This window comes from Sphaerodactylus townsendi, linkage group LG01, assembly GCF_021028975.2.
Source record: "Sphaerodactylus townsendi isolate TG3544 linkage group LG01, MPM_Stown_v2.3, whole genome shotgun sequence".
Lineage (NCBI taxonomy): Eukaryota > Metazoa > Chordata > Lepidosauria > Squamata > Sphaerodactylidae > Sphaerodactylus > Sphaerodactylus townsendi.
Window position 1 is genome coordinate 74976404 of NC_059425.1, and position 27494 is coordinate 75003897.

Sequence of the window (27494 nt, forward strand, 5' to 3'; positions counted from 1 at the left end):
GTAGAAGTCTTCAGCAAGGCAGCATTCTGTATCCCATATCAATACCCTCCCTCTATCCTGCAGTTACCAGATCCTCAAGCCTTTCCTATAAAAACAGAAACCAGAGAAAGTGTTTAGGCAGAGGAAAGGGGGGGGGGGCAGCAGAAGGCTTTGAGCAATGGGTGGGGTGAGAAAGCCAATAAGCATTCTCCTATTACGTAAGTTTAGGGAAAGGTTTGTTGCCATTTCATCTCCAAAGAACAGGAGAGATAAAATGGGTTAGGTGATATCTTTTATCAGAGGTATTTCAATAAATTCCCCTGAAACATTTGCATCAAGCCCAGACACGTAGACAACTCCAACTAGGGAGAAAGATGTGCCAGGAAATGAGATGGTGTCAGGTAGAACTGCTTGAGGAACAAACTTCTGTTTTCCTCAGAATTATTGACCCAGAGTACACAAAGATAAAATGTGGTGGGAATGGACAGAGACCGTCTATAGGGCAGGTGGGGAAAATGGGAGAAGTCCTAGTATTAATGAGTGATAGTCAGAGGGAAGACTCAGAAGAAAGACAATTTGTTAAGAAAATCAAATGTTATTTTTATTTAAAAAACACCAGCCCATTACAATCAGGTACTCATTTGAATTCTTGAGCAAAAGCCATTTTTTAATTCACATACACTTCTTCGCTCCCCACAATCGAAAACACACACACACCCTGTTCTGCCTAGGCACAAATTCCCGTAGTCTGTGGTACAAATTGTATCACCTGCTGGAATGCTGTTCAGTCAAAGCAGAACATTCCTGCATCTGCCAACAAGTCACGAAGCAAGATTCCCAGCCTAAGGTGGACTGCACTCTCCCCTAAAGGAGGGATGTTGAGGAACAGTATGGAAAGGACCATGATACAGAGGGCACGCCTCACAATCATGAGGTGCTGATTTCCATGTCTTCAGAGTCTGCCAGGAGGTCACTGCTGCCCGCTGTGCAGGAGATGTTGAAACATGGAGTCCTGCTTCTCGCTGAGGACAGCAGGGGAATCAAGCTCTGCCACCTTCCCAGCATGCATCACCAGCACTCGGTCTGAATCCATAATGGTGTTCAGCCTGGTTGGAGGAAAGGCAACTGATTAAGCAGGGCAAACTTCATCTAGTAGGAAGTACTTCCCTGTCTTTTATTACAATAAAGTAAAGTGAAAAGGGGAAGGGCCTATTGTCACAGGCATCTAACACCAATACATAACTGCCATTTGCTTTTTCAGAAGTCCAGTTTTCATAAACAGTTGAGATGTTGCAAGGATTTTAAAAAAAAACCCAGAGGAGCAATCAATTTGAAGTCTTGTAATGTGACCCTAGGTTTGCCAGCTCCTGCTTCAGACATTCCTGGAGATTTAGAGGCAGGGCCTGGCAGGCAGACTTTAGTTGTGGAGGGAGGTCAGTGGAGTTGTGATGCATACAGTTCACCCTCTGCTATCTTCTCAAGAGGAGCTGATGTCTGCAGTTCAGGGGAACTCTAGGTCCCATCTTGAAACTGCTAACCATGTTCAGTACACACCTACAGCGATTCCCAACCAGGGTTCCGTGGTACCCTGGGGTGCCGTGAGCATGTCCCAGGGGTACCGCGACAATGCTACCAGCTTTCCTCACTTTTGCGGTGTCTCCCACCAGCACCAACAAGGATATGCAGCTGGCCCAGGGCACAGGGCCTGCCACAAGGTTAGCAGCCACTTCCCACCCACCCCCACGCTTCCCTTCACCCTGGGAGGGGAAGGTGGGGGGAGGATGGCAGGGGTGAGATATGAAAAGCGAGGTCAAGGGTACCGTGACGTTGAAAAGGTTGGAAAACACTGCCTCATAAGAACAAGGCCTAAACGTCAGCTTCAAGGATATCAATGAGAAGTACTGAAAGTCAAGTGTCCATCTTATGTGTCCACCCTTATTTAAGAGTAAGTCACACTGAACTTAAAAGCGTACAGATTCATTTCTATAACATCTAGTATTTTGAAAAACAACACTCGGCCATCTACCAGAACTAAAGAATTTAAAGCACAGATTTCCATCTTCTGATTATTCTGCAACAGCCCACACTGGGCAGATCAAGTGATAAACAAATGATCTTTACATGCTCCTCAATTGCAGTGTAGAACTCCCAAAGATTCCCACCATTCAGTTCAGGGTGTATTCTAAAGGAAGGATTTCTATTTAATGCAACCTGTGCACAGTTTTACGCTATGTGTGTATATATACAGACACAGCACAATCCTTAACTAATAATATACATTTGTTATGGATGGCAATATTTTTCTTTTAATCCACATTTTACACTTGAATGACCTGCGTAATTGTACTGCACAGGACACAATTATCTTCCTTGCTATCTTCAAGAAATGATAGATGCCAAGGCATTTTTCAAGTATCTTTTCAGCCAAACTCACATGAGAGAATCTGAATTGCTAGCCAACTGTCCTAATTCCCCCTGCCCCCAGCTTTACTGAGGAATAGTTGGGAATGTCAAATAGCAACAGTTAAAAATTGGGGGGCAACCAGCAGGGAGGATAAGGCAACACTGAAAGGCAAATATGAGAGCATGTTAGCGGCAGCTATAATATTTGAAAATGGCAGTCTTTTACAAAGTTGTTTTGTTTCAAATGAAGAGGTTAACAACCTTGTTCCCACTGCACAGCAGATTTCCCAGGAATAGGAGGGAGGGGGGAAGGATGCAGCTGCAAATAGGATTGTACATAAGCGGCGGCAGCGCTCTTTGCCCAATCACAGTTGTTGTTTCGTGGATTTTTTCCCCTTCAGATGGTTCTGTGCATGGGCAAACAGCACAAGAGCAGGCTCCATTACAGTGGTTTGAGAGGGTGCACTGCTAAACATGGCTTCAGCTGCTGCTCTGAGCCTCTGGAGGTCTGCCCTGCTATGACTAGAACTGTATTGCATCCTGCCTAGCTGCAAAAGACTGGTTTGAACAAATCTGGTTTGTTTTAAAGTTTCATAAAGTTTTCTCTTTAGATTTGTTCTTTGGGTTTGGTGGTGGGTTGTGGGTTGTGGGGGAAGAGAGGCCAAAGGCCTTGTCAGTCCTAAAGGACTTTTGTTGCCTTCTGTTTGGTTCTTTGCTTTCACTGTTGTGTTGCTTACATTGAAGCTGAACTTTTTAATACTTTTTGGACTGTGTGTGGAAGCTCTGCTTGGGTTCTTTCAAATTTATTCCCTTACTATTCCTTTGGATTTATTCCCTTACTATTCCTATCCTTTGTTGGTTTCTCTCTCTTTTTTCATTAGGGGGAGATCTGGTGGGAAAGTTTTCTTGCTTAGCTTACATTCTCTGGTTGCCCCCCCCGCCCCTGGTTTCATTTTAGTGCTTTAGACTGTCCTTTGGTTTCCTTTGCCAGAAGGGAGCTCCTGAATTCTTGAAAATTAATTAGATGCTTGTAGAAGAGCCAGGAAAAGTTTAATACAGTTGCTTTACACTTTTTCACGAAGTATTCAAATTCTATATGAAAATCAGTTTCAATTAAACCTTAGACAGTTTTAGAATAAAAAATCGCTAGTTAGTTCTTTAAAAAATGCACACAAAACACTGAAACAAGGCTCGGCTAGGTGAATTTAATTTTGTAGTGCAGGTAGCTATGTGCCTAACTTTCCTCAAGTAGCCAGGCAGAGTTTGGGCCAGGGATACAATGAGCAGCAGGAAGGGAGCACAGGGGGTGCCTGAGGGAAAGGGCAAAGGAAAAGACTAGAATGGGACGGCTGCCCCCCACCACCACCCCCGGTAGAGATTATCTGGTTTGATATAAGTTCTGCTGGGCTTCTCTGTTAGACACTGGTTCTGTTGGCCTTGCAAAAGTAAACTTCTTGTTTAATTTTCTGTATGTGTGTGCTGAGATTCTCTGGTGTGATCTCAGTTCTGTTGGGCTTGCCACATTGACTTGTATTTCTGGAATTCCTCAGTTCCTCTTTCAGTCTGTAGGGCTTGTATTGGTTCTTGGGATGGGAGACAGTTTCCCATGATTGCTGCAGGTGTGCCTCTTTTTTCCTGTGGAGGAAAAAAGGTGTTCCACCCCACAGTGGAAACAATGGGGTACCTTCTTTGGAGACCCATAGAATTGGATCCCCTGCTCAATCTTCTTGAAACTTGATGGTTCTTCTGTGGGGAGGCACCAAAAGCAAAACTGGTGTTTTATTTTTGTTTTTGTTTTTTAAAAAAAACAGCTCTGGATGGCTTTCCCATAGGCTGTAATGGAGCCAAATATATTCAGATTCCCAAAGAAAACTCAAATCCAGATCCAATGCTAGTATTGGAATGTGGGGATATTGGGAATTCCAATAACTTTTGGCTTCAATATACCTGAATCAGCAAAAAAATTTTTTTTAAAATGCACCCTATCAGGCACATAATTTAGTACACCTGTGTGGGTCACATGCCCACATATAGACCTGCCAGGGACTGAGATTGTAACTGAAGGTTCTTCACTGTGCCCCCATCATGTGAAATACAATCGGTGGCTATAAGTGAGAGAGGGAGGGCCTTCTCTGCAGCAGTTTGATACCTCTGAGGGAGGTTTGTCGGGTCACTCTTCCTTAATGGTATTCCACTACACTCAAAAGACTTGATAGTTTTCCTGGCTGCAATATAATTTTAGTATTTGTCATGATATTGAGCCTTTTAGTAATTCAGCTTTTAAATGATGTTGTTAAGAAGAATACTAGGGGCTGCTTTAATCAGATAGCTTTTGTTTAAATTGTAATTTTGTGCTCTATGGCTTAACTTATTGTAACACAGCCCAAAGAACCATTTTTTGGATAGGCAGGTAGGATTAATAAATGAATGCTTCAATAAGCATTTTGCCCCAAAATAAAATAGTTAATGTTCATAGAATCACTTTACACAGTGTTGTAAAGGACTGTACAAGCCATTAATTCCAACCCCGGCCTAGCTCAATGCAGGATCAGCTTAAAGCATCCCTGGCAAATGTTTGTCCAGCTGCTGCTTGAAGACTGCCAGTGAGAGGGAGCTCACCACCTGCCTAGGCAGTCAGTTCTACTGCTGAACAAATTTCCCTACAGATGCAGAATAAGAAGAGCTGACACCTCTTGTTGATGCAGTCAAAGTTAAAATCCAAAAACAAACCTATTTGCAGGAAGACGATAGTCACAGAAAGGTTTGCGCCATCCTGTCTAACAGATGCTGAGCACTGTTGGGATTAGTGTAATTGCAGCTGAATAAAAGGCTAATATAATTGAATGAGGAAGAGTGAGGAAGACACTCTTGCAAAAAATATTGCAAGTATTTTGTGACATTTTCAATATAATTTTCCCCTTGTGTACATACTTTAGTGAAAAGCTTTCTAAAGTCAGCCTATATCAGTGCCGTAATACTACAAAAAACTTAAGCCCAATAAATGTACCTGTTACACTGCTAGAAATATGCTCCTATGTAGGCTGCTGAATTTGAAGTCCAAATCCTTCCAGCATGATTTGTAGGAATCAACACAGGGAAATCTGCCAGAAAGCATCTGAGCGTATCGCCAACTAGTGCTTGAATATAATAAAAGAATTATCTGCCAACTTCCTGCAATGCTGTTTCCCAAACAGCAGAATTTCGCTCCTTGCATATCACTGCAAGTCTTGCCTGAGATGTGTTTTGGTCCCGTTTGGTAGAGGTCTAAACATCACCATAAGTGTATTAAACAATATTTGTATGTGGTTGTCATGAAGTAAAAATGCACACTAAGGTCACAACTGAGTGCAAAGATGGATAACTTTGATCCCACCAAATTTTGGGATTTAAGCAGCCTTATTTTTAACAAGACTGAAGTCCTTAAGTTAGTTTGGGTCAGATGTGCAGCTTGCATCATTAAGAACAGAAGAACAGAAGAACAAGCCAGCTGGATCAGACCAAAGTCCATCTAGTCCAGCTCTCTGCTACTCGCAGTGGCCCACCAGGTGCCTTTGGGAGCTCACATGTAGGATGTGAACGCAATGGCCTTCTGCGGCTGTTGCTCCCGATCACCTGGTCTGTTAAGGCATTTGCAATCTCAGATCAAGGAGGATCAAGATTGGTAGCCATAGATTGACTTCTCCTCCATAAATCTGTCCAAGCCCCTTTTAAAGCTATCCAGGTTAGTAGCTATCACCACCTCCAGTGGCAGCATATTCCAAACACCAATCACACGTTGCGTGAAGAAGTGTTTCCTTTTATTAGTTCTAATTCTTCCCCCCAGCATTTTCAATGGATGCCCCCTGGTTCTAGTATTGTGAGAAAGAGAGAAAAATTTCTCTCTGTCAACATTTTCTACCCCATGCATAATTTTGTAGACTTCAATCATATCCCCTCAGCCGCCTCCTCTCTCCAAACTAAAAAAAGGAGTCCCAAACGGCTGCAGCCTCTCCTCATAGGAAGGTGCTCCAGTCCCTCAATCATCCTTGTTGCCCTTCTCTGCACTTTTTCTATCTCCTCAATATCCTTTTGAAGGATGCGGCGACCAGAACCGGACACAGTACTCCAAGTGCGGTCGCACCACTGCTTTATATAAGGGCATGACAATCTTTGCAGTTTTATTATCAATTCCTTTTCTAATGATCCCCAGCATAGTTTGCCTTTTTTACAGCTGCCATGCATTGAAGGTTGACATTCCCATGGAACTATCCAACTAAGATGCCTTAAATCCCTTTCCTGGTCTGTGACTGATAGCACTTTGACCCCTGGTAGCGTGTATGTGAAGTTTGGATTTTTTGCCCCTATGTGCATCACTTCTACATTTTGCTACATTGAACTGCATTTGCCATTTCTGGAGCCCACTCACCTAATTTATCAAGGTCCGCTTGGAGCTCTTTCGCAATCCTTTTGTGGTTCTCCACCCACCCTACATAATTTGGTATCATCTACAAACTTGGCCACCACGCTACCCACCCCTACTTCCAGGTCATTTTATGAATAGGTTAAAGAGCACTGGTCCCCAAAAGCAGTAGGATCCTTAGGGGACATTTCACTCCTGACATCTCTCCATTGTGAGAACTTCCCATTTACACCCACTCTTTGTTTCCTGTTTCTCAACCAGTTTTTTAATCCAAAGGAGGGACTTCCCCTCTTATTCCCTTCATTGCTGAGTTTTCTCAACAGTCTCTGGTGAGGAACTTTGTCAAAAGCCTTTTGGAAATCCAAGTAGACAATGTCCACCGGTTCACTCCTGTCCACATGCCTGTTTACACCCTCAAAGAACTCTAGTAAGTTTGTAAGACAGGGATTTTGCCTCTGCAAAAGCCATGCTGACTCTTTCTCAGCAGGTCTTGCTTTTCTCACACGCTTTTATATAATTTTGTATCTTTTAATGATAGATTCTATTAATTTACCAGGAACAGATGTCAAACTCTGACTGGCCTGTAATTTCCCCCGGGTCCCCCTAGATCCTTTCTTAAAGATTGGTGTGACATTTGGCCATCTTCCAGTCTTCAGGGAGTGGAGCCTGGATTTCAGGGACAATGTTGCATATGGCTAGGTAGAGGTAGAGAAGATCAGCAATTTCATGCTTAGAGCTCTTTAAGCACTCTTAGGGTGAATGCAATCTGGGCCAGGGGATTTGGTAACATTTAGTTTATCAATGGCTGCCAGAACTTCTTCCTTGTCTACCACTATCTTCGCTAGTTCCTTGGATTCGCCTCCTAAGAAGCTTGGTTCAGGTGCAGGAATGTTCCTCACCTCCTCTTGGGTGAAGACAGATGCAAAGAATTCATTCAGCTTCTCTGCAATCTCCCTGCCATCTTTTAGCACACCCTTTGTTCCTTTGTCATCTAACGGGCCTACCGCTTCCCTTGCTGGCTTCCTGCTTTTGATGTACTTGAAGAACTTTTGATGTACTTGAAGAACCATTCATTTTGATAAAGATTCATAGCTTCCAATGAATAGTTTTACCATCCTACAACATGTGGCAGACTCCACCTACAAGGGTATTAGCTTTGAATTTCCTTCAGTTTATTTGTTTTATACTAATATGTTCCGCCTCAAGCCTGCAGGGAAGGTAATAAGATAAAATCTAAAAACATCAATGATGATGCTTGGTAAGAAGAAAAAGGAGAAGAGCTGGTTTTTATACCCCACTTTTCTGTACATTTAAGGAATTTCACAGTGGCATACAATTGTCTTCTCTTTCCCTCCTCAAAATAGGCACCTTGTGAGGCAGGTGAGAGAACTGTGATTGGTCCAGGGTCACCCAGCAGGTTTCATGTGTAGAAGTAAGGAAACAAATCCAGTTTGTCAAATAGGAATCCACCACTCATGTGCAAAAAATCAAACCTGGTTCTCCATACTGGATTCCACTGCTCCTAACCACCACACCACGCAGGCTATTAAACCGAGCACACCATGTACTACCATCTGGATCCCTAGGAACTTTTGCATTCTTTGGATGTTGATTTTGTCTGCATACTGAATGTAACTTGCTAACATGCTATTCTCACTGATCTCCTTCAGCGTTTCTAGGACTATAAGTTTTAGACAAGTAATTTATTATGCAGCATTTAGTTGCTCAGTCTTGCTCTTTGACTTTTCACAGAAGGCCACCAGTTCTAAATATGGGGCAAAATATTAATAAATATCAATAACATCAATTTAAATACTTCTATCCTGCTTTTCTCCCCAACAATAGGACTTCAGGATTCTAAGAATATGCATGGTATCTATTCCAGCTTAAAGGAAAGTAACAGAAACAACAAAACTCTCCAGTAACTGGAATAGACACAGTATAAAAACTGGGATCTACACAGAATTCATATTTTTAAAGGTCTGTGTGCATCATCTCTGTGTGTGCATTGATGCAAACCACACTGACTTAGTGTACAGTGAACTACTACAAAAATGTTAAATTAATACTAGTTCTTGAAACAGCAGATATAAATATTAGATTTTCAAAGTATATGCAACCCATATTATCCTGATGAAAAGTTCACAAATTGTGTGATAATGTTGCCCATCAAAAACTCAGAATCTAGCTTAGGAACTGAGTATTTCAAAATAAATACGGCTAAAGTATATTTCATTTCTACATATTGGTCCCTAAGTGCTCCTGGATGTATTTTCCAGGGCCATTCCCCAAAGGTCTGACCACAGTAATGGATATTTCCTAAAAGTATTTCTGATTTGTAAATTAAAGTCAGGTGGCTGAGGTGTTCCTCCATCTGGCATCCACTGTGGCTAACTGCAGCAAATAATAAATAGCCTGTTGAGGAGGCTGGCAGTCTGAGAATTAAAGGAAGTTAAGGTTAGGCAAAGTGATCGCTAAATGACAAACACCTGGCTTTACCTCTATATGGAGACCTGAGAACAGTAGCTGATTGGAAAAGAAAACTGCACCTGTGAGCAATAGTTAGCACTGTTTTGTTTGCAAATCGCTGACGGATGGTCTGCTGGAGCAATTTGTCTGTCTTATGATCCACGCTTGCAGTAGCCTCATCGATGCACAAAACCTACAATTGAAACAAAGTGTTGTTTTTTAAAAAGCAGCACGAAAATGCAGAAAATGAGGGATGTCACAAGAACAACTCATGGTCTGACTGAATCCAGTCGCTCAATCAGGTCCCAGAATCTTAACATGATAAAAATAGCCCTAATTGATTAGATCAAGTGTCCATCTAGTCCAGCACCATTCTTCCAAATGCCTCCAAGATGTTCACAAACCGGACTTCACAACCTTCCCCACTGCCCTTCCTCCAGAAATTGCTGACCAGAAAGCTGCTGATGGATGCATCCTCTGTGAATCTCTAAACTCCTTTTAAAGCCATCCGAATTAGCAGCCATCACAATATTATTAGTATTAAATGTCATAAGTTAGTTGTGCATTGTTTTAAAATAAATAAATAAATAAAATACGGCTAAAGTATAATTCATTTCCACATATTGGTCCCTAAGTGCTCCTGAATCAATTTCAATTTGAGACCACACATTATAGTGTTAAGAGAAATGGAGAAAAAAATTCCCTCATCCCTTTTCTCTACAACATGCACAGTTTAAGAAGCTTTTGTTATGTCCCTCTTAAATAATTTCTGAAGTAAAAAGAAGCCCAAATGCTTCAGCCAATCCATTTTTGATGTGTTCCAATCTCTTAATTATTTTGCTTGATGTTTTCTGCAAATTTCCCAGCTCATGCACATTTTTTTTGAGATAGGGCAACCCGAACCTTCTCATCTCTTCTTTGGAGGTTTTTTAAACAAGAGGCTGGATGAACATATGCTGGAAGTGCTTTGACTGTGTGTTCCTGCATTGCAGGGAGTTGGACTTGATGGCCCTTGGGGTCCCTTCCAACTCTATGATTCTATGTCCTAAAGCAGAATTCTCCTCCACCCCCGGAAAAGGTTGGCTCAAAGCAAAAGATATTTGCTGTGCCTATGGAACTGAGTATGAAACAGTAGCACTCACCTTGGCCTGGGTCAACAGAGCCCTCGCTAGACAAACCAGCTGCCTTTGCCCTACGGAGAGACTCCTTCCTCTTTCCCCCAGTTCACAATCTAATCCACCTGGACAGAGCAAGACAGGGAAGCCACTTTTAGGGTAACCAAGTTTAACCATCCAGGATAAGAGCCTGATAGGATCCAAAACACATCTGCTTAGCATTGGTCCATATACATTTGATGTTTCAAAAAGGAGAGACTTGGTACAAGCAAGAAGGGACAGAACGCGATGGAACAAAAACAGGTTGGAAGTCATCTATTCCCTTCAAAACCAAGTGTGTTTGAGTGAGCCAGCGATGGCCTTATCATGACATTCATATCTTTAGGCACCGAAGGCTTAATCCAACCACTTGTTTGGTTGGAATGTAATTATATTCAGTCATTCATATTTCTGGTAGGCAAACTGGAAACCTCTTCTGCATTAATCTGTACACGCCTCCTTTCAAGTCTGCCACCCTATCGGACCAAATTGATATTCTAGAAAAGGCAAAGATATTATTCCCCAGGATGGATATTTTGTTGTCATGTGATTTTAATGCCAGAATTGGCCAGGATATAAATTCTTACATCAATAAGGTGCAAACCATTATGGTAGAAGCTTAGTATACCCCTTGGACCTCGCAAAATTAAATATTAAATCATTTTGGAGTCACACACCTGAACATCCTCTTTAGATTTGGGCTCTACTAGCTTCATGGTACCCATAACAATTCTTCCAAGGGCTTCTTGCAATGGTGTATCTGGGAGGGGAGAGGGAAATTTGACCCTGGGGCCATTCACCTGGGTCACGTAGGGGAACAGGGACATTTTGGCCACCTGCCTTGCCCCCTCCCTCCCCTGCAACCCAGGAAGTCTCTTGTATTTGGCAGGCAAAACGCTAGGTGAAGGATGGAGGCGTGTATACACCCAATTCACGCCGCTGGCTCCTGACAAGCACCAGCACCCCCTTTACATTGCCCTTCCTCACCATTTCCCTGACATCCAACAAGTCCCTGCTGCTGCATTTGGCCATCCCACACCCTTCAAAAGCCCATACTGCTGAGCCATGGTTTACTTCTGGATCACCACATTCAGCTGCCGCCTTTCTCCTGCTGGCAAGCCTATTCCTAATCAAGTGTAGACAGTCTCATCCCACTCCCCCCATCCCGGACATCAGGCACCTGTTGGTGGAAGAGGCAGCTTTGCTCCTGGAGAGGCATCAGCACGTCTGAGCACCACATGGGCCGTGCTTGAGAGATGTTGTCATCCCATTTGTCCCCCCATTCAGGATTCCTCCCACTTCAGAGGAAATGGGAGGCACACTACAGCATCTTCCTGCCAGCTTTAGGCTCCAAATACCCCGGCCTACCTGAGCAGGCATCACTCACCTGTCAGCCGCTCACTCTGCACGCGCATTGCGCTGGCCTGCCTAAATTCTGAGAGTAGGGTGCAATTTTGAGGTGGGGGGCAGGGATGCACAATCAGCACAAACCCAAGGAACAATTTCCTGCAGGTACGCCACTGGTTTCTAATCCTTTTTAGGCCCAGAGATCCTAGTGTGATAGACCATATTTTGGTTTCCTTGCCTTTGTATGATAGGCTCACAGCATTTGATATCCAAATAGACCAGAGAGTAACCATTTACCTATAATTATAGCCTCCCTATGGAGTATTTATTCATCTTCATCTCGTAATAACACTTCCAGTTTAGCTACATGTAGGCTTAAGCAGAATAATCAATTAGATAACAGTATTAAACAGTGTCTTAATTCACCTAACTGATTAAATCTCAGAGCACAGCTTATCATAGACAGTCTGAATGCTATAAATGATTTCAGCAATATCATTTCCTTGCTGAACCCTTATTTGATTATTCAAAGATCTACCACCCAGGGCAACTTAAGGGAAACCTGATTTGATCAGGACTGTAGAAGTATGAGAAAAACTCTATGCCACCTTTAAAGTAGACCTAAATTAGATGAAACAGCTAATGCTATACAAACTCTAATCCAGTTTTGTAGCCAATATAAGCAATTCCTGAAGTGGAAAAATTCTGTTTAACAAATCCAATAGGACAAATTGGCTCTCACAATCACAAATCACAAATAAAAATTGCATAAAGGTTTTGGGAACTGATTGCCTAAGGCAGTGGTGGCGAACCTATGGCACGTGTGCCAGAGGGGGCACTCAAAGCCTCTCTGTGGGCATGCGCGCACAGAGTTCGTCACATGGGGCCCCCCTTAAAATCCCCACACACACACACACATCTAGGCTGGCCTGGGCCACTGGGTGTGATGTGTGCACACCGCGGCAAATAGGGAGGCCTTGGTCAGCAGGCCTGGTGCCTGTGCGCCAGGTGGCTGATGCCCGAGGGGGGGCGGAGGCAGAGGAGGCGGAGATGCCAGAGCAGTGCGCATGCGCAGGACCTGCTGGAGGCTGGAGCAGGCTGGCTGCTGCTGCCCGAGGCTGCTGCTGCTTGAACAAACAAAACGTGTGCCTTTCCAAATACCAGGGAAATGCTCAGACCCAAGTTTTTTGACGATTACCTGGGATCATCAACCCTAGGGAGGAGGAACCGAGATGCATTTAGGATTTTTTAAAAAGCACACGAAGGTCTTTGCTTTCACATCAGCTAGAACTGCTTTTATTTTTCTGTTCCTTTTGCATTTTTGTGGGAAGTCAAGTGCTGTGATGACATGTGAAGGAAAAACCACAGATTAGATGGTTGCTCCACCAGTTCAGCTTTCCGGAAGTTATCCTACCCCTTGCACAGCATTATTGCTTTGAATTTCTTAACTGCCTTTTTACTTCTATTTTGTAGGGGGGGGGGGGTATTGGGTTTCAGAAAGCGAAAGTTTTACTTCCCTCTCCCCCTTCCCCCTCCCCCCGCCAGGCCCACAGTGTGATAATAGTGTAATTATTTCAGGGAGATTATTAGCATTAAACCTAAGACCTAGTTTTGAGTAAGCAGTGTAGGTAACCCTGTTAAGTGCAGTTAAACCCCACTGATTTTCATGGGAAGACCTAAAGCACCATCCTTTTCCTGGGAGTAAGCTCAGTTACAGGCAATGGGGCTTGCTTCTGAGTAAATTCTCCTAGGGTCGTGATTCACCCATTTGAAGCATTGCACAGTTGCTTCAAAGCAAAGCCATCGGCTACCACCAAGCTTGCTCCCAAGTAACACATGCCTTGGAGCCAACAGTCTTTTCTAAACTAAAACTCAGTATTCAGGTTAAATTGCCATGTTGGCACTTTGTGATAAATAAGTGGGTTTTGGGTTGCAGTTTGGGCACTCTGTCTCGAAAAGGTTCGCCATCACTGGCCTAAGGCCTAGTGATTGTAATAACACAGGCTCTTCCATCCCAGTTGATGTATGGTATAAACACTTCTTTTTTGTCTATAATCCTCCAGGCCACTCTTTCTTCTAAATACAATATCCACAAGCAGGAGCTTTTGCCCACTTTGGGACTTGATTTCACTTTTGAAATGTATTACATTGATTAATGCGTTGACTGCTGGAAAAGCGCCAGGGGAGGATTCCACCTGAGCTATATAACACAAATCTACACCGGCGGGTTTCTATATTTGTTAAATTATTCTCAGAAATTAACAACTCATGTGTGGTTCTAGCACACTGGAAACAAAGCATCTTGTTTTCCCTCTTAAAAAAGGGTGACTGAGCAGACCCAGCTATTTACCATCCAATTTAGACTTTTAAACATAGAATCTAAAATAAATACTCACCATTTGCTTGTCAAGCTAGAAGGCTGAGCTGAACAATCAAATATTTTTTAAACTAGAACAAACCAACTTTCAGAAAGGCCACAGCATAACTGGCCATTGCTAAATGCTGATGGCTCTTATTGAAAAATATACTAAGCAATTCAAATAGTGGCTATTTGTAGCTTTTGTGAATCTTACTTTGGTTTTTAACTCAATTGAACGCTGAAGGCTATGGTATAGTACTAATATAGATAGGAGATTAATTAGGCTTTCAAGAGAATTACATTCAAACCCTACAGTCATGATCAGAATGGACAGCCCTGGATGCTTTACAGATTCAATTCCCTTTACAAATAGGATTAAGCACGGTTGCCTCTTGGCGCCCTTTTATTTAATTTTCACATTAATGTCGCTGTACAGAAAACGAACTCTTTAGACCAATTCCCCTCTTGTTTGGAGGGCTGGAAGAGTACTATAGTGCTCTACGCAGATGATATGGCCATCCTAGTCCTTACTAAACCACAACTAAAGAAGATACTGCTCACATTAGCATATTACTGTGATAAAGAACACTTAAAGATTAACTAATAAAACCAAAAGAGTAATCTTTGGCAAACTGATCAATGCTTTTAAAAAAAATATTCAGGTATTACTTTTCAGACTTCCTGGTCGTGGAAGGTGCAGCTAAATGCTACTCTTTTGGTAGCTCATCATACGTCAGGTGCTATTTTAACATTTTCCCAATCCAAGGATGTAAAAAAAGTATATTTTTATACTTATTATTATATGGAGTTGACATAACTGGAGCCATGTTTGAATGATTTTAGAATCTACATTTTTTTGTCTGTCCCTTTATGGTACCAGAAGCGGCTGTAACGGTGTGCCTCATCTACCAAGGTCATGAACATCTCTGAACAAAGTTAATTGGGAAAAGCATCCCTCTAGTGTTTGAAAATGGTTTCACCTGCAAGCTGTTGAGATAACGACCAGTGCTTTGGTTTAATTAGAGGGAGCGATCCCATTGGCTGGATTGCATCACATGGGTTAGAGTGTAGATATTAGTTTTAATAAGTTATAGAGAGGCAATCTATCTATCTTAATACTTTTTTGGCTAGCCACGGTGTTATTTTGTATCACTGATTTGCTTTGAACTTTGCATTCCTGAACTCTGAACTTGTCCTCGGATATACAGCTTGCTCCATGGAACAAAGGCAACAGCAGAGATTAATTTTCCTAATTTGATGTTATTGAGACTTGTTATATTATTTTTGACTGCAATTTTTCAGCTGGTATTCTGTCCCATTTGCAGATATCAATGCATATGAACTGCTTTATTTCCTTTTTAAATAAGGCCAAAAATATTTTATATCTTTTTGTGTGAGGTGTTTGATTCAGGACAAGAGCCCACGTACTACCGGACCCCTGGGTGAGCTATTCAATTGAATCAGGTCATTCTGCTCTCCTTTTGAACAGACAAGGAATGCATCAATTTTTTAGTGGCAGATGTAGATCCTTCTGTTACCCATTGTGTTGCCTCTCATATGTTTGTTTCAAGTAAACTAAGGAAGAGGCACATGTATCCCAACCATTCCAAATAGATGTGTTAGTTATATGTGTTGGTGTTGCCATTCTATGTATGCTATTGTATTAATTGTATTTTGCTATGTTAAGGTCTGTGACTACAACATTTTAATAAATTACTTACTTATCTTCCCAAACTTTTCTATCATTAAAAGACTTCTATTAATGAACCTTACCAGACTCTTAGTTAACATTGACAGCAATTTCCACTAAGGCTCAACCTCTGCCACCTTTCTAGGTATTAGCAGATTTCATGCTCACCAGCTGCTGAATCTTCACCACCCATTTCCCCTTAGCAAGTTTCCTCCCTTCCCCTCCCCACAAAAAGGACTCACCCATCTCTGTAATCACATCACGTAGGTGGCATTGCTCCAGGACTTGGTATAGGTCAGCATCTGTGTGTTGCCCCTGAGGATCCAAGTTCTCACGGACTGTCCCACTGAATAAGAATGGGTCCTGGGGGATAATGGCCAATCTAGACCTAAAAGACAGAACAAGACCTGCTGGGTAGAAATATTTTTTAGAGACAGCCTTGCTCCATCTCTTTACTTGTCACAGCAAAACAGACAGGGAAACACTGGACCTATAATGCAAATGCAGAGTAATTCTTAAATGGTTTAACTCTTCATGACTAAACTAAAGAATGGCTGGGCAGGGCCACCACTAATTAGCCTCTTGACAATGGCATTCCACCAGAACCTGATGGAAGAAGGATTTTCCAGCTGTATTTTAAAAGCTGTTTGTTGAATCTACTTACCTCAGCTCCTTCAGGTTAACAGAATGGCTGTCAATATTGTCCAGAAGAATTCGGCCAGCTCTGAGTTCCACCATATGGAAAAGAGCCAAGAAGAGCGTGGATTTTCCAGACCCAGTGCGCCCAACTATCCCTATCTTCTCCCCAGGATAGATAGTAAAAGTCACCCCTTCCAGGGCATTGGGTAGCTCAGGCCGATAGGCCAGTACCACTTGTTGGAACTCAATGTGACCTCGACTTGGCCAATCAGGTGCAACCTTGAAGGAAGAAGAGATTAAGCGTGAGTGAAAGTGTGAGTGATAACAAATATCTGATACTTCCCACCAGTTGCTTCTGCAGGCTGTTTTTGATCTGGTCTTCCAGCATACAAGTATAACGAAATGAGATCTCACTCACTGTGTGTGTATACAGTGTAGCTTTGGAACAGAAATTTCCAGTTGGCATTCTGCTGATTAGAAGATAAAGAAAAACAACCCTCCTGGGTAAGAAGAAGCCTACAGAACTAGCTTTTCTCTAGCTAGTTGTCATCTCACCTGGTTGCAAGAATGATTGTTCGTATTTTAATGGAGATATTTAATACAGCAAGAAAGGGGAGGGGGGGATAACAGATGTTTAGTCAGACCTGAAAAGCATATGCTGGCAAGAGGGCCTTCCTCATTTTTTGGGGGGTGGGGGTGGGATTATTACATTCTGGCTCACACTGGTAATCTGTTCACCCAGGCAAAGGAAGTAAATTTCTTTCCCCCTCTTTAGCCATGGGTTGTTCAAATTACGTTAAGCCTCCTGAGCCTCTTTTGGGGAGCTCAGGCACTATTGCTGGCAGCATTGCCTATATCAGCATGGGCTGGAAATCTTGAGAAAATAATTCTGAGTAGACAATATCTCTTCTTCTCTAGCCAAAGGAAATCTTTGAATGTGGATGTGATGGGGCTTCTTCATCCAAAGACTTAGGAGCAGGCACTTCCTAGCCACCTCCTCTTGGCACAGGGAAGAGAACCCAGTGAGCATGTGCACTGGCACTGGAGGCAGCTCACAGAGATGCTCTGCCATTCCTAGATCAGGTCCAATAAGCTCAATTCTATGGGCCAATGAGCTCAGCATCAGACTGACAGAAGTTTGGCTCTGTGCCTGTGCCTAGAGAAAGATAAGCTGGGTGGCTGAAGAGAAGGAAGAGGAAAAAGCACCTCCAAGCTTTATGCTGAGCTAAGCTCTGGCATCTAATTGCTGAGATTGTACATCATCACTTGCCTTACCCATCAGCAGAACTCCAGGTGGAAAGAATCCCCATCAATCACTGGGGGAGGGGAGAGGGGGGGACAGGGTGAGACCCAGACTTTTCATGTGGCACTGCTTACATTTATGCTGACTGTAGATGCAGTGCTGGACATCACTTTGTGCCCTGTAAGATCCTGGTCAGGTGGAGATGAAAGATGACTGAGTGTACTATACAATCTGGATGCCAAATATCTCAATTGCCAAGCTATTTCACTCCTCATTGGCCTTAGTGATAGTAGCACAGGCTGCATTTCATGAGTGGGACCCATTACTGCAATCCCAGGGAGGCCACCTCTCTGAAACTGGAGGCAGAGAAGCTCTGGTGTGCCTTTTAAGAGGATAGGTTGGCTCAGAGGACTACTTGCTCACTGCACTGTTGCCACTGAGGTGACAAATCAACTTAAGCAAAAAGGTCTTTCTCCACAGCTGGGCTCTTCTTGCTTTTAAAATATTTCAGTTCCCCCACTCTTCCACTGACTAACTAGTGAATAGATAACAGAAGACAATAACTATGAAGGTCAGCTGGCTCTGCAGTGAAAGCAGTATTAGGATGGAAGGAGGTTCTCCTACTGAAAGAGAGAGAGTGTTTGGATGAGCCCTGTCTTCAGGATGTCCTTCTCCACTGAAAGAAAACCATAACCAGGGCAGATTATACAAATATCACTGTGAGCCAATGAGACTGGTGGAGGACCAATGTAGACTCAGAGGACTGTAGGAAGTGTAGATCTGGTCTCTAGATGAGAAGAGTATTAAGTAGAGACCTTGCAAGAAGGATTTACCTGGAGCAGCCCCTCCTGAGGCTCTATGGGGATCTCTGTTGCATATTCTTCTGTCCGTTCCACACTCACCATCATGGTCTCTGTTTGTGTGAAGCTGGTGATGAGCCCAGACAGCAAATTTGTGACTGAAAGAGCATAAGAAAGGGCTAGGCCCACAAGCCCTAAAAGGAACAAAAAGGACACCCACAAAAAGCATCAGTGAAAGAAGTTATGAACACTGTATTCAGAAACAAGAGAACTAGTTGAGACAATGGGTAGTGCAGCTCCCTTGATCAGGGCAGTGAGGAGTGACTATCACTTTGGAGAACCTGCCAGTGGAACAACAGAGACGCAGCCCAGTTTTTCAAAATCCTCTGTGGCATCCTCAAAGCCAGCTGGATCCATTAACTCCAGAGGTGCCATCTTAATGGGGAAGAGGGCAGAGATTGATGTTGCAGATTGGGGAGAGGTGGAAAATTACGCTACTGTGAGATGAAGAAGCCAGACATGAGTGTAAAGGCATAGTCTTAGGCACAGATGAAGATGGCTTCTACAGAGTCCAGTGTCAGGTGGCTCACCTGGATTCCCCAGTTTCCTCTGATGCTGGATGATAGCAATCACAGCAATAGCTGTAACAACAGCAACTCCAATCATCTGAAGTCGAATGTCCAACCACTGCATGGCTGTGTTGCTGGCAAAACGGCAGCGCTGGTTGAGCTCCAGTCGCAGCTGATTCTCTGTCTCAAACCTAGACTGGATACAGCCCTGAGGTTAGCATTAAAAACAGTTCTTTCACATGTGCTGCTGCTGCCTCATTTTGCCATTCATCACAAGGCTATATCTTCTAGGCAGCATTTCCTGTGCATGTATAGACCTTTTTCTTGACTGAAAAAAAAACCCCTCACCTGTCGTTGGCCCTGGTGGCCCGGATAGTACTGAGGCCTGTCAACGTTTCTGAGAAGTGAGTATAGATAGGTGACAGAGTGAGACTGTAGAGACGCTTGAGCTCCCGCGAGGTGTGCCGATAATAGCGCTGAATGGAGTAGTAAACAGCCACCAAGGGCAGCAGGACTAGACCAATCCAAGGAAGCCCATAGGTGATCATCACTAGCATGCCAAGCAGCCCAAACACATTGGCCAGGAAGATGTTCAGAATGAATGGCAGGCTGTCATCCACACAGTACAAGTCTGAAGAGAAACGGTTAAGGATGCGGCCTGTTGGTGTAGTGTCAAAGAAGGTCATTGTGGCCTGTCAATGAAGAATCAAGAGTGATGAGAGTCATAGTGGATTGAAACACATTGTACAACTGCAAGCAGTTTCACACATTACTTCCCCCGCCCCCCCGCCCCCCCACAATACAGAGAGGTTAATGTATGTCAGAAACAGTAGCAATTCATAATGTGATGTTCACAAGGGGGTTTTCCATGGCAAGGACCAGAATAGAGATCCATATATATTATTATCCAAAGCAAAAAACAATTGTACATACTCACATGACAGACTGAGCTTTCACCCCAGATAAAAGACTGAACTTTGATCGAAAAAGTAACACATCAAGCAGTCCTGAACATTTACTAGACCAAATTAAGAGTTTGTCTGAAAGAGTCATAATCAGTTTGGTCAATAAAACAAACCTGTGTATGTTTGGGACCAACCCAGCTATAAACACCTTAAAATATGATGGGCTGAGGCAGGGAACCACACCCAAGTGAGAGGGGCAGGATATGACATTTTCCATGTGTAAATTTACCTCTCTGGTTAGACCTCAATCCATTTCCACCACTGAACGTTTATACACCATCAGTTAGCAGCCAAGAGGATGAAGCACTTCTGTCCATCTTTATTCTCTTCCACTCCTCACCACCACCCCCTGTGCTAAGGAGCCCAGACCATCTGCAAACCTTTCTTTGGATGAGTGAACAGAGACAGAGAGAGATGGAGGCAAGCAGAGATTGAAGGACAGATAAAGCACAGGGAACTTCACCCCAAGACTGCCCCATAATACAAGGACAGTAGAGGACAATGAGATAGGTGAAGGCAACAACAGTGGCAGTCCTTCATCCTCTCCACTTAGCTGGTGGTGTATATGCATTCAGTAGTAGCAACGGACCTAACCAGACAGTGTGACACTTACATGTACCCACTAAAAGAGCAAGTCTAGTAACAACTTATAAGACGAACAACATTTCTAGGGTACAAGCTTCCTTTGTCAGATATCTGATGAAGAGAGATTAGATTCTGGAAAACTTATATCCTAGAAATCTAGTTGATCTTACTTATTTATGTATGTATGTATGTATGTATGTATGTATGTATGTATGTATGTATGTAGCTGGTTCATGCCGTCGTCTGCTCACTGGGCTCGAGCTCTCTGCTCTGCTGAGTGCTCAAGTTTCATGCTCTGGGTTTCGTTTGTTCATTCAATCTTATGTTTACTCCTAAAGGTCTGTTCAGGACCAAGTAGCTCTACAGCACACCAACATAGCTACTCACTTGAAACGTGCCTCTTAAGAGTATAATCTGAAAGCATTTTACTCTATTAGACCTCTAGGATCAAAGCTGAGCAGAAAGGGAACCTAACCTGCTTTCATCTCCGCGCGTAAGCTATGAAGGAAGATGAAGGGAAATGATTTGGTTGAAACCAGCACATCAAACAATGTGTCTATTGGGGGAAAGGACCCTATATTAGCCAAAGAGGAGAATAAGCTTCCAGGGAAAGATGAAGAGTTGGTTTTTATACCCCAATCGGAGTCGAGAGAGAGGGAGGGAGAGAGAGAGGGGGGGAGAGAGGAAGAGAGGGAGAGAGGAAGAGAGGGAGAGAGAGAGAGCGCAATCTCTAACCAGGAGGGAAATTTAAACTTTGTGCAGGAGAAGAATTCCCATCCCTAGCTCTGAGGTGGATTTACTTCAAAAGCTCTGAAGTGATCCTGTAGGTTGCCGAAGTCTGAAGGTGAAAAAGGAGTTTAGTGAATATTCTATTCCTTCTAAATTTCAGGCATCAGAGTTTACACAAGAACCCTTGAGTGCAAGACAATGCTGTTTAACAACCAAAAAGTCTATTTCATTTCAAACAATTTAGAAATCTGTGACAAACTGAAATCTTATCAAATAGCCAAATGCCATCTGAGCTGTAGTATTTAGAACATCTTAAAATTTGTATATAAGTCTGCTTCTTTCCTTCTCAACAAATTTCTCCCCCTTCTTATCCTATTTCTCTGAGGAGTTTAATAAAATTCTAACGTTTTATCATTGAACTTTGAAAAACCTCTTGCATGTTAAGCAGAGAGAAGGTGTGGGGGGGTCACCTCAGTTACATAAGCTGGTTCAGTTATAGATTTATGTTAGTGAGGTTTGGGGTGGGACAATTGAATAAAAGCCCCCAGAAGGTTATATATAGTAAAGTTTGTGGTGTTTCCCCTAGCCGCCCGGTGTCGAGTGTGCCGTCCCTCCTTCCCTGACCTGGGTGTTGGATTCCCCAGATGGTGTTTTGTCCCCTTGGCCCGGAGGGCCAAGAAACAACCTCACCCACAGGGTGCCTGCATGAGTGTACCTCTTGGCCTTCCCCACACAGCCAATGCCCCCCTCCTAGCAGGTCTCTCTGCCGTCCTTCCCCTGGCTGACTTGAGAGTTTGCACCCTCCTTCTCTCACTCCCTTGTTGCCTCACAGGGAGAGGAGTTTCCCGGGGTTTGGCTCTCCCCTGTTGCCTCACAGGGAGAGGTGTTTCCAGCCTGTGTGAAAGACTCCCACCCTGTTACTGCACAGGGATGGGACCAGCCTAAATCGTGCTCTAAGTTCTGGTAGGGGGTCTGGGATCCAGGGTCCTCTTCCCTCCTTCCCACTTCCCACCATTGAGTTGTCCCTTTCCTTTGTCTGTTCACACCACCACCCACATTCCCTGCTGCTGCGGAAGCTCCTGACTCTCCCTTCCTTATATCCTTTCTGCCCTCTCATTGCTCTCCCTCGTCCCAGCTGCTTCCCTAGCCATCTCCCACATCCACCTCAGCTGTGGGCGGGCGGGCCCTGCCTGGTCTAAGCTGCTTCTCCAGCCCATCTCCCACATCCGCCTCAGCTGCGGGCAGGTAGGCCCTGCTGGGCCTAAAACTCCTCTCTTTCCTGCCTTCCTCTTTGAACAAGGCCTCCACTGTCCCTGCAAAAGGCTCCTCTGCAGCCTTCCCATCTCCTGCGGTGCCAGTCCATGCGTGACCCAGCGGGGCAAGTCCAGGCACTGCGGCCAAGCCCGGACACAGCTGATCAGCAAGAAGATCAGAAGAAGCAAATATCAGAAGAATTAGGGAAAATTACTGCTTCTGGGTATATGGGAGGTGGGAGATACCTCAGTTGCATGACAACCCCTTTCAATAGCTCTCTCATATAATGAGGAATAGGATCCTACAAATACAATGAAAAGGAATCACTATAGGCATAGTACAGGTATTCTTCCCAAGATATTGCCTCAGGGAAACTTTGGGGTTCAGTTTGGCAATGTGGCATAAGATTACTTTTCAACTTGGGGGGGGGGGGGGAGAACCCAGCCAAGGAAGAGCCATAATAATAACTAGGACTTGGAGATTTTAAAAGGCAAAACACATAACAAGCATGGGGCTGAGGAGAAGCTCCCTTTCATTGCCAAGTTGCCACTCTCCCCTGGCAGAGCTTCCAAAACCTGACAGATATTTACCTTTATCACCCTCTTGAGCAGTCGATTGTGAATGACTGTAGCAGCACGGATGGTGCCATAGGCAAATAAGAAGGCCCGCAGGATAGTGAAGACAGAGTTTGCCCCAGCAATGCAGCCATAAACAGTCAGGTAGAACTTCACATCTAAAGTGCCATTTGAAGGAACGGAGGCCAGGACGGGGGAACTGAGATTGAGATAGACAAGGTCAGTTAAGGTAGGCAGTTTGCCAAGACACCCTTTTCCCATCCTTCTGCCCAACTCTTGGACTCTCAATAACTCTCAAAGTGTTGGTGGCATTCCTACAGGAAATCCTCCTCACTTCCCTCCTACTGTGTGCTTTTGTCAATCCAGAAGATCAAGAACTAACCACATCAGTTAGTGCAATACAGATACCTACATGCTACACTCATGTGTCAGTTATCAGTAGGCAATTCATCCTCAGGGCAACCTTTGTTTTTCTTCCCTAAGTCCACTCCTCCCCAGGAAATTTAAAATGTTCTGTTTCCTGTCTAGGGCCTGCTGTTCTTTGGGCTGATGGAAAAGAATCTTAGCTTTATCAGGCATATGATCCAGTCTTTGTTCCAGTGACACCTGAGAGAAATTCAGTCGGTTTTTCTTCTTGGTTTAACAAAGCTCTCAATGACCAAGTTAACCATGGGAAGTCTTTGTAAGAAGTACATCTTGCCAGAATGCATCTCACTACACAAAGCACCTTGATTTTCATCTGATAAGTCAGTTCTTAAATTTATCTTATAATTTATGTCCATGTACATACACGAGTCCCCCGTGGGAGAAGAGCAGCAGCTGTGAGGAAGGCAGGGATGACAAACTCCTGGTAGAGGTATTCTCTGCGTGGGGTAGGCTAGAGATCCAGTTCGACAACCACCAATCAGAGATGTTTCTGGAAGCTGTAGAAGTGTAAAAACAGCAGATCAAAAGTTATCTCAGGACACAGTCATGAGCTCCAAAGATTCACAGCTCCAAAGATTCTGTCCACATCATCCTGGGAGAATGGAGTCTAGAATCCTCATCTTAAAAACCCAAACCCTGGATGTAAGTAAACATAGATAAAAAATACTTTCATATAATGTACACAATTTGTATAGTCCATTAGCATTATATATTTTTGTTTGAAAAATTATGTACACCAGAAGCCCATTTTCAAATCAGAAAAATTAACAATGTCCATGCTCTTCTGCCGCATCGAGGGTTAAAATCTCACTTTTAAAAAAGTCCACAAACTCAGAATCTTAGAAATATACTTGATTTCATATTTTATTTCTTTGAGTTAAAACATTTAACATGTCTTTCAAATTGAAAGAGCTTCCTAGGCAACTTACAAAGGTGGAAATAAAGTACAGAATACCATAAAAGTGCAATTAACTATGAACAGAAATAAAGGCTGCAATCACATGGAGATGATACTCTCCATAGTTCTTGCTGCAATACAGCATAGCTCACACTTTCTTTACCTCACCACCATAGCAGAGTAGCATTACAATGATTGAGTGCCACGATATGCCTCTGAATATCAAGCTTTCATTTTTTTTAAAGTAAACCTCTAGTCCTTTTTTGTGTGGGTGTGTTCTTCTCCCAGAACAAAAACAGAAGGTCAAACTGGAACAGAACTCCGGATGGAAGCAATAAAATAGTCTTGAGGCTCCTTGAAAACTAACCAATTGAATAGAGCACAATTTTTGGTGGGATACAGTCCATTTAATCAAATGGACAAAGTGAACTCTCAGCCAGAGACAAATTAAGTTCTCTCTCTCTTTCTCTGTCTCCACAAGAGGAGAACTTGCAGAATAGGTGCCATTCCATTTTTCTACTCCTATGGCTTTTCAATATTTTTTCTTCATCTGTTCTGTTTCTATACTGCTTCAGCTTATCCCCTGATTTGCACCCATTTTTGTGCCTTTAGCTGTTGTTTCTCCTCCTCCTTCTCGCCTCGCCTCCCCAGTTATTTCCAGTTCTTTTAAGAACACTTTCACTCCAATCTTTCTCTGGACACCTATTTTGAGTCACCCTTGTAAGTAACATTTGTCGGTTTTCTTTGTCCTGCCCAATTGGCCCTACACCCCCCCTCCCCAGCATATTTTTCAATGACTGAACTGTCATCATCATCAAACCACTCCCTCTCCTCCTCTCCACTCTGAAATGTGAGGTTTCATTTTGGGTTTTTTAAAACAGGCAGTAAAATATCAAGATAGCATTGTAATGATAGATTTAACAAGTTCTCTGAAATCCCAGCTTTCATTTGAAAAAAATAGTCAGTTTGTAGCCTCTTCCCCTCGCAAAGACACAAGGGAAATGGCACATTATTGCAAGGTAATGGACAACAGGTATACTTTTTGAAAAAACAACCAAGATTGGGAATTCAGAGATCCCACTAAACCTATCGTTACAATGCTACATTGATGTACTGATATTTTACTGATGTTTATCGAAATAAATGCAGCCACTATATCAATATAACAATGTACAAAAAATAAACGGGGGTTATGATGCAACCAATGATAACATCACCCTCCCATTCCACTGCCGTGATAACGTAAAGAGAGGGTGGATATATGGAAGAACTGTGTCCAAACCAATTGACTGCCAAGAAAATCAGGAGTAAGTTGAACAGGTAGAAAAAAACCCTACCCTCATCAATATCTCCAAGCTCCCATCCCTCACAGTCATCACTTACTTGCCATGATTTGCTTCCATTTTGTCCCAGCCACCACCAGGGCATATGAAGTGCAATAGAAGGCCGGCAGGCAGGGTTCGTCCCCATTCACAATCTCCATGTTGAGACTGCAAATGGGACAAGCCCTTCCATATGGAAGTCAGGCATGGGGCCAGGGGGAAGTGCTGTGATGCCACCAGCAGGCTGCAGTTTGGAGCTGGGTCCAAGCCTGGCCTCAGCCGGCCTCAAACAGGTTCTTGCTGTTCCCATTTCTACGCGGAGATTAGGTGTGGCACACCCTACCTCCTTGGGGAGATACAGGGCGAGCTCTGCTTACTAGCCTTCAACTGCACTGGGGAGTTCCTGACCAGGGCACAGTTTGGGGGAGGGTGGCTGTGGCTGAAAAATGCGTCCCCCAGAAGTGGAACCTGGGGCCTAAGACCCCCCCTATCCCCCCTAGATACGCTACTGGCCACCACCATTTTTCATGTGGAAGTTTAGGTTGCTATGGTAGCTCAAACTACTGTATGCACTTTATCTGTTTGTGCCATCTCTTAGGTATGGTCTTGGGATTTTTTACCACCAAATTAGCCTTTTTTCTGAAAGTCAGATTTTTCTGCAAAACTGGTATGAGATATGGCTGGTTCCATAATGCAGATTTCCCTGTCTAGACAGAAGCTAGTCCTTTGCTATAAGATAAAGTATGTGTACAGAGAAATATTGGGAACCATCAAAAGGTCTTGAAATGCAAGACATCTAGTTTGTGATATTTCTCCACAAATTATATAAAATAAGCACAGGGCCCATTCACAATAGTTGTAACTAATAATAGATAGCAATCCTAAGTGAGTCCACTCCAAATCTTAGATCTATTTAGTCAGCTTACGCTAAGGATAATGTTTTTATAGCCCAATCCTGAAGCCACCATGGCCAGACTCCACTTTGCTGCAGCACTGCTTTTAAAGGGCCCAGGATGCTACCACAGTGAAGGTACCAACTTCTTATCAGAACACAGAAACATCCTGAAAGTATGATCTTAGAATACAGGAAGTTTCATAGGGGATCACATTTTGTGGCATGAATATTAGTCCTTTGGCCATTCACACTGTGTTCTGGATCCATGCCTGCACCCTCCACTTGCATGCGGGCTTTTCCTTTTACTCCTGGAAACTCTGGTCATTTCCCTCTACAGTGCTGCTTTCCCTGGGACGTTTCTTCAAGGCTAGCAACTATCACCCATCTTAGAAACCCTATCCAACTTCCTCTCTTTTCTATTAGTCAGTTCTTCAGTGCTTTTGTGCATGTGTTCATTGTCTAAAATATAATTCTTGTTTTACTATTTTTATTCTTGAATAAAACAATATTTTAATTATACAACTCTCTGCTCATTTGAGAGTTTTCACCTAAAACTATCCTGGTTTACAGACGTTATTGATTCCAGTTACTCCTTCTCATTCTCTATCTCCAACTAATTCTCCCAAATAAAGTAGAGACTGCTACTTAGGGTAACAGCAGGGACTGGGGTTATCAGAACTAATACATGGAACAGGCTGGAAGCCAGTGTAAATCCTGTAACAATGGCTACATGTGTTTGGTTGGGGAAATTTCAGTTAATAACTTGGCTATGTTCTGAGCCAATTCAGGTTTCC

The 27494-nt window shown here is 43.3% G+C and overlaps 1 protein-coding gene across 1 annotated transcript in view; it reads right to left on the reverse strand.

Annotated features, from left to right (window-relative positions):
- Positions 1–558: 558 nt before the first annotated feature.
- Positions 559–27494, reverse strand: part of ABCC10 (ATP binding cassette subfamily C member 10) — a 45689-nt gene continuing 18753 nt past the window's right edge. Inside the window, exons 13-22 of the mRNA XM_048483936.1 lie at positions 23950–24082; positions 23175–23358; positions 19400–19743; positions 19073–19242; positions 18516–18676; positions 16465–16718; positions 16043–16188; positions 10393–10490; positions 9331–9443; positions 559–1085 (exon numbers count right to left, since the gene is read on the reverse strand). Of these exons, the coding sequence (XP_048339893.1) occupies positions 950–1085; positions 9331–9443; positions 10393–10490; positions 16043–16188; positions 16465–16718; positions 18516–18676; positions 19073–19242; positions 19400–19743; positions 23175–23358; positions 23950–24082 (1739 nt within the window). The 3' untranslated portion in view covers positions 559–949. The remainder of the gene's footprint in view (positions 1086–9330; positions 9444–10392; positions 10491–16042; positions 16189–16464; positions 16719–18515; positions 18677–19072; positions 19243–19399; positions 19744–23174; positions 23359–23949; positions 24083–27494) is intronic.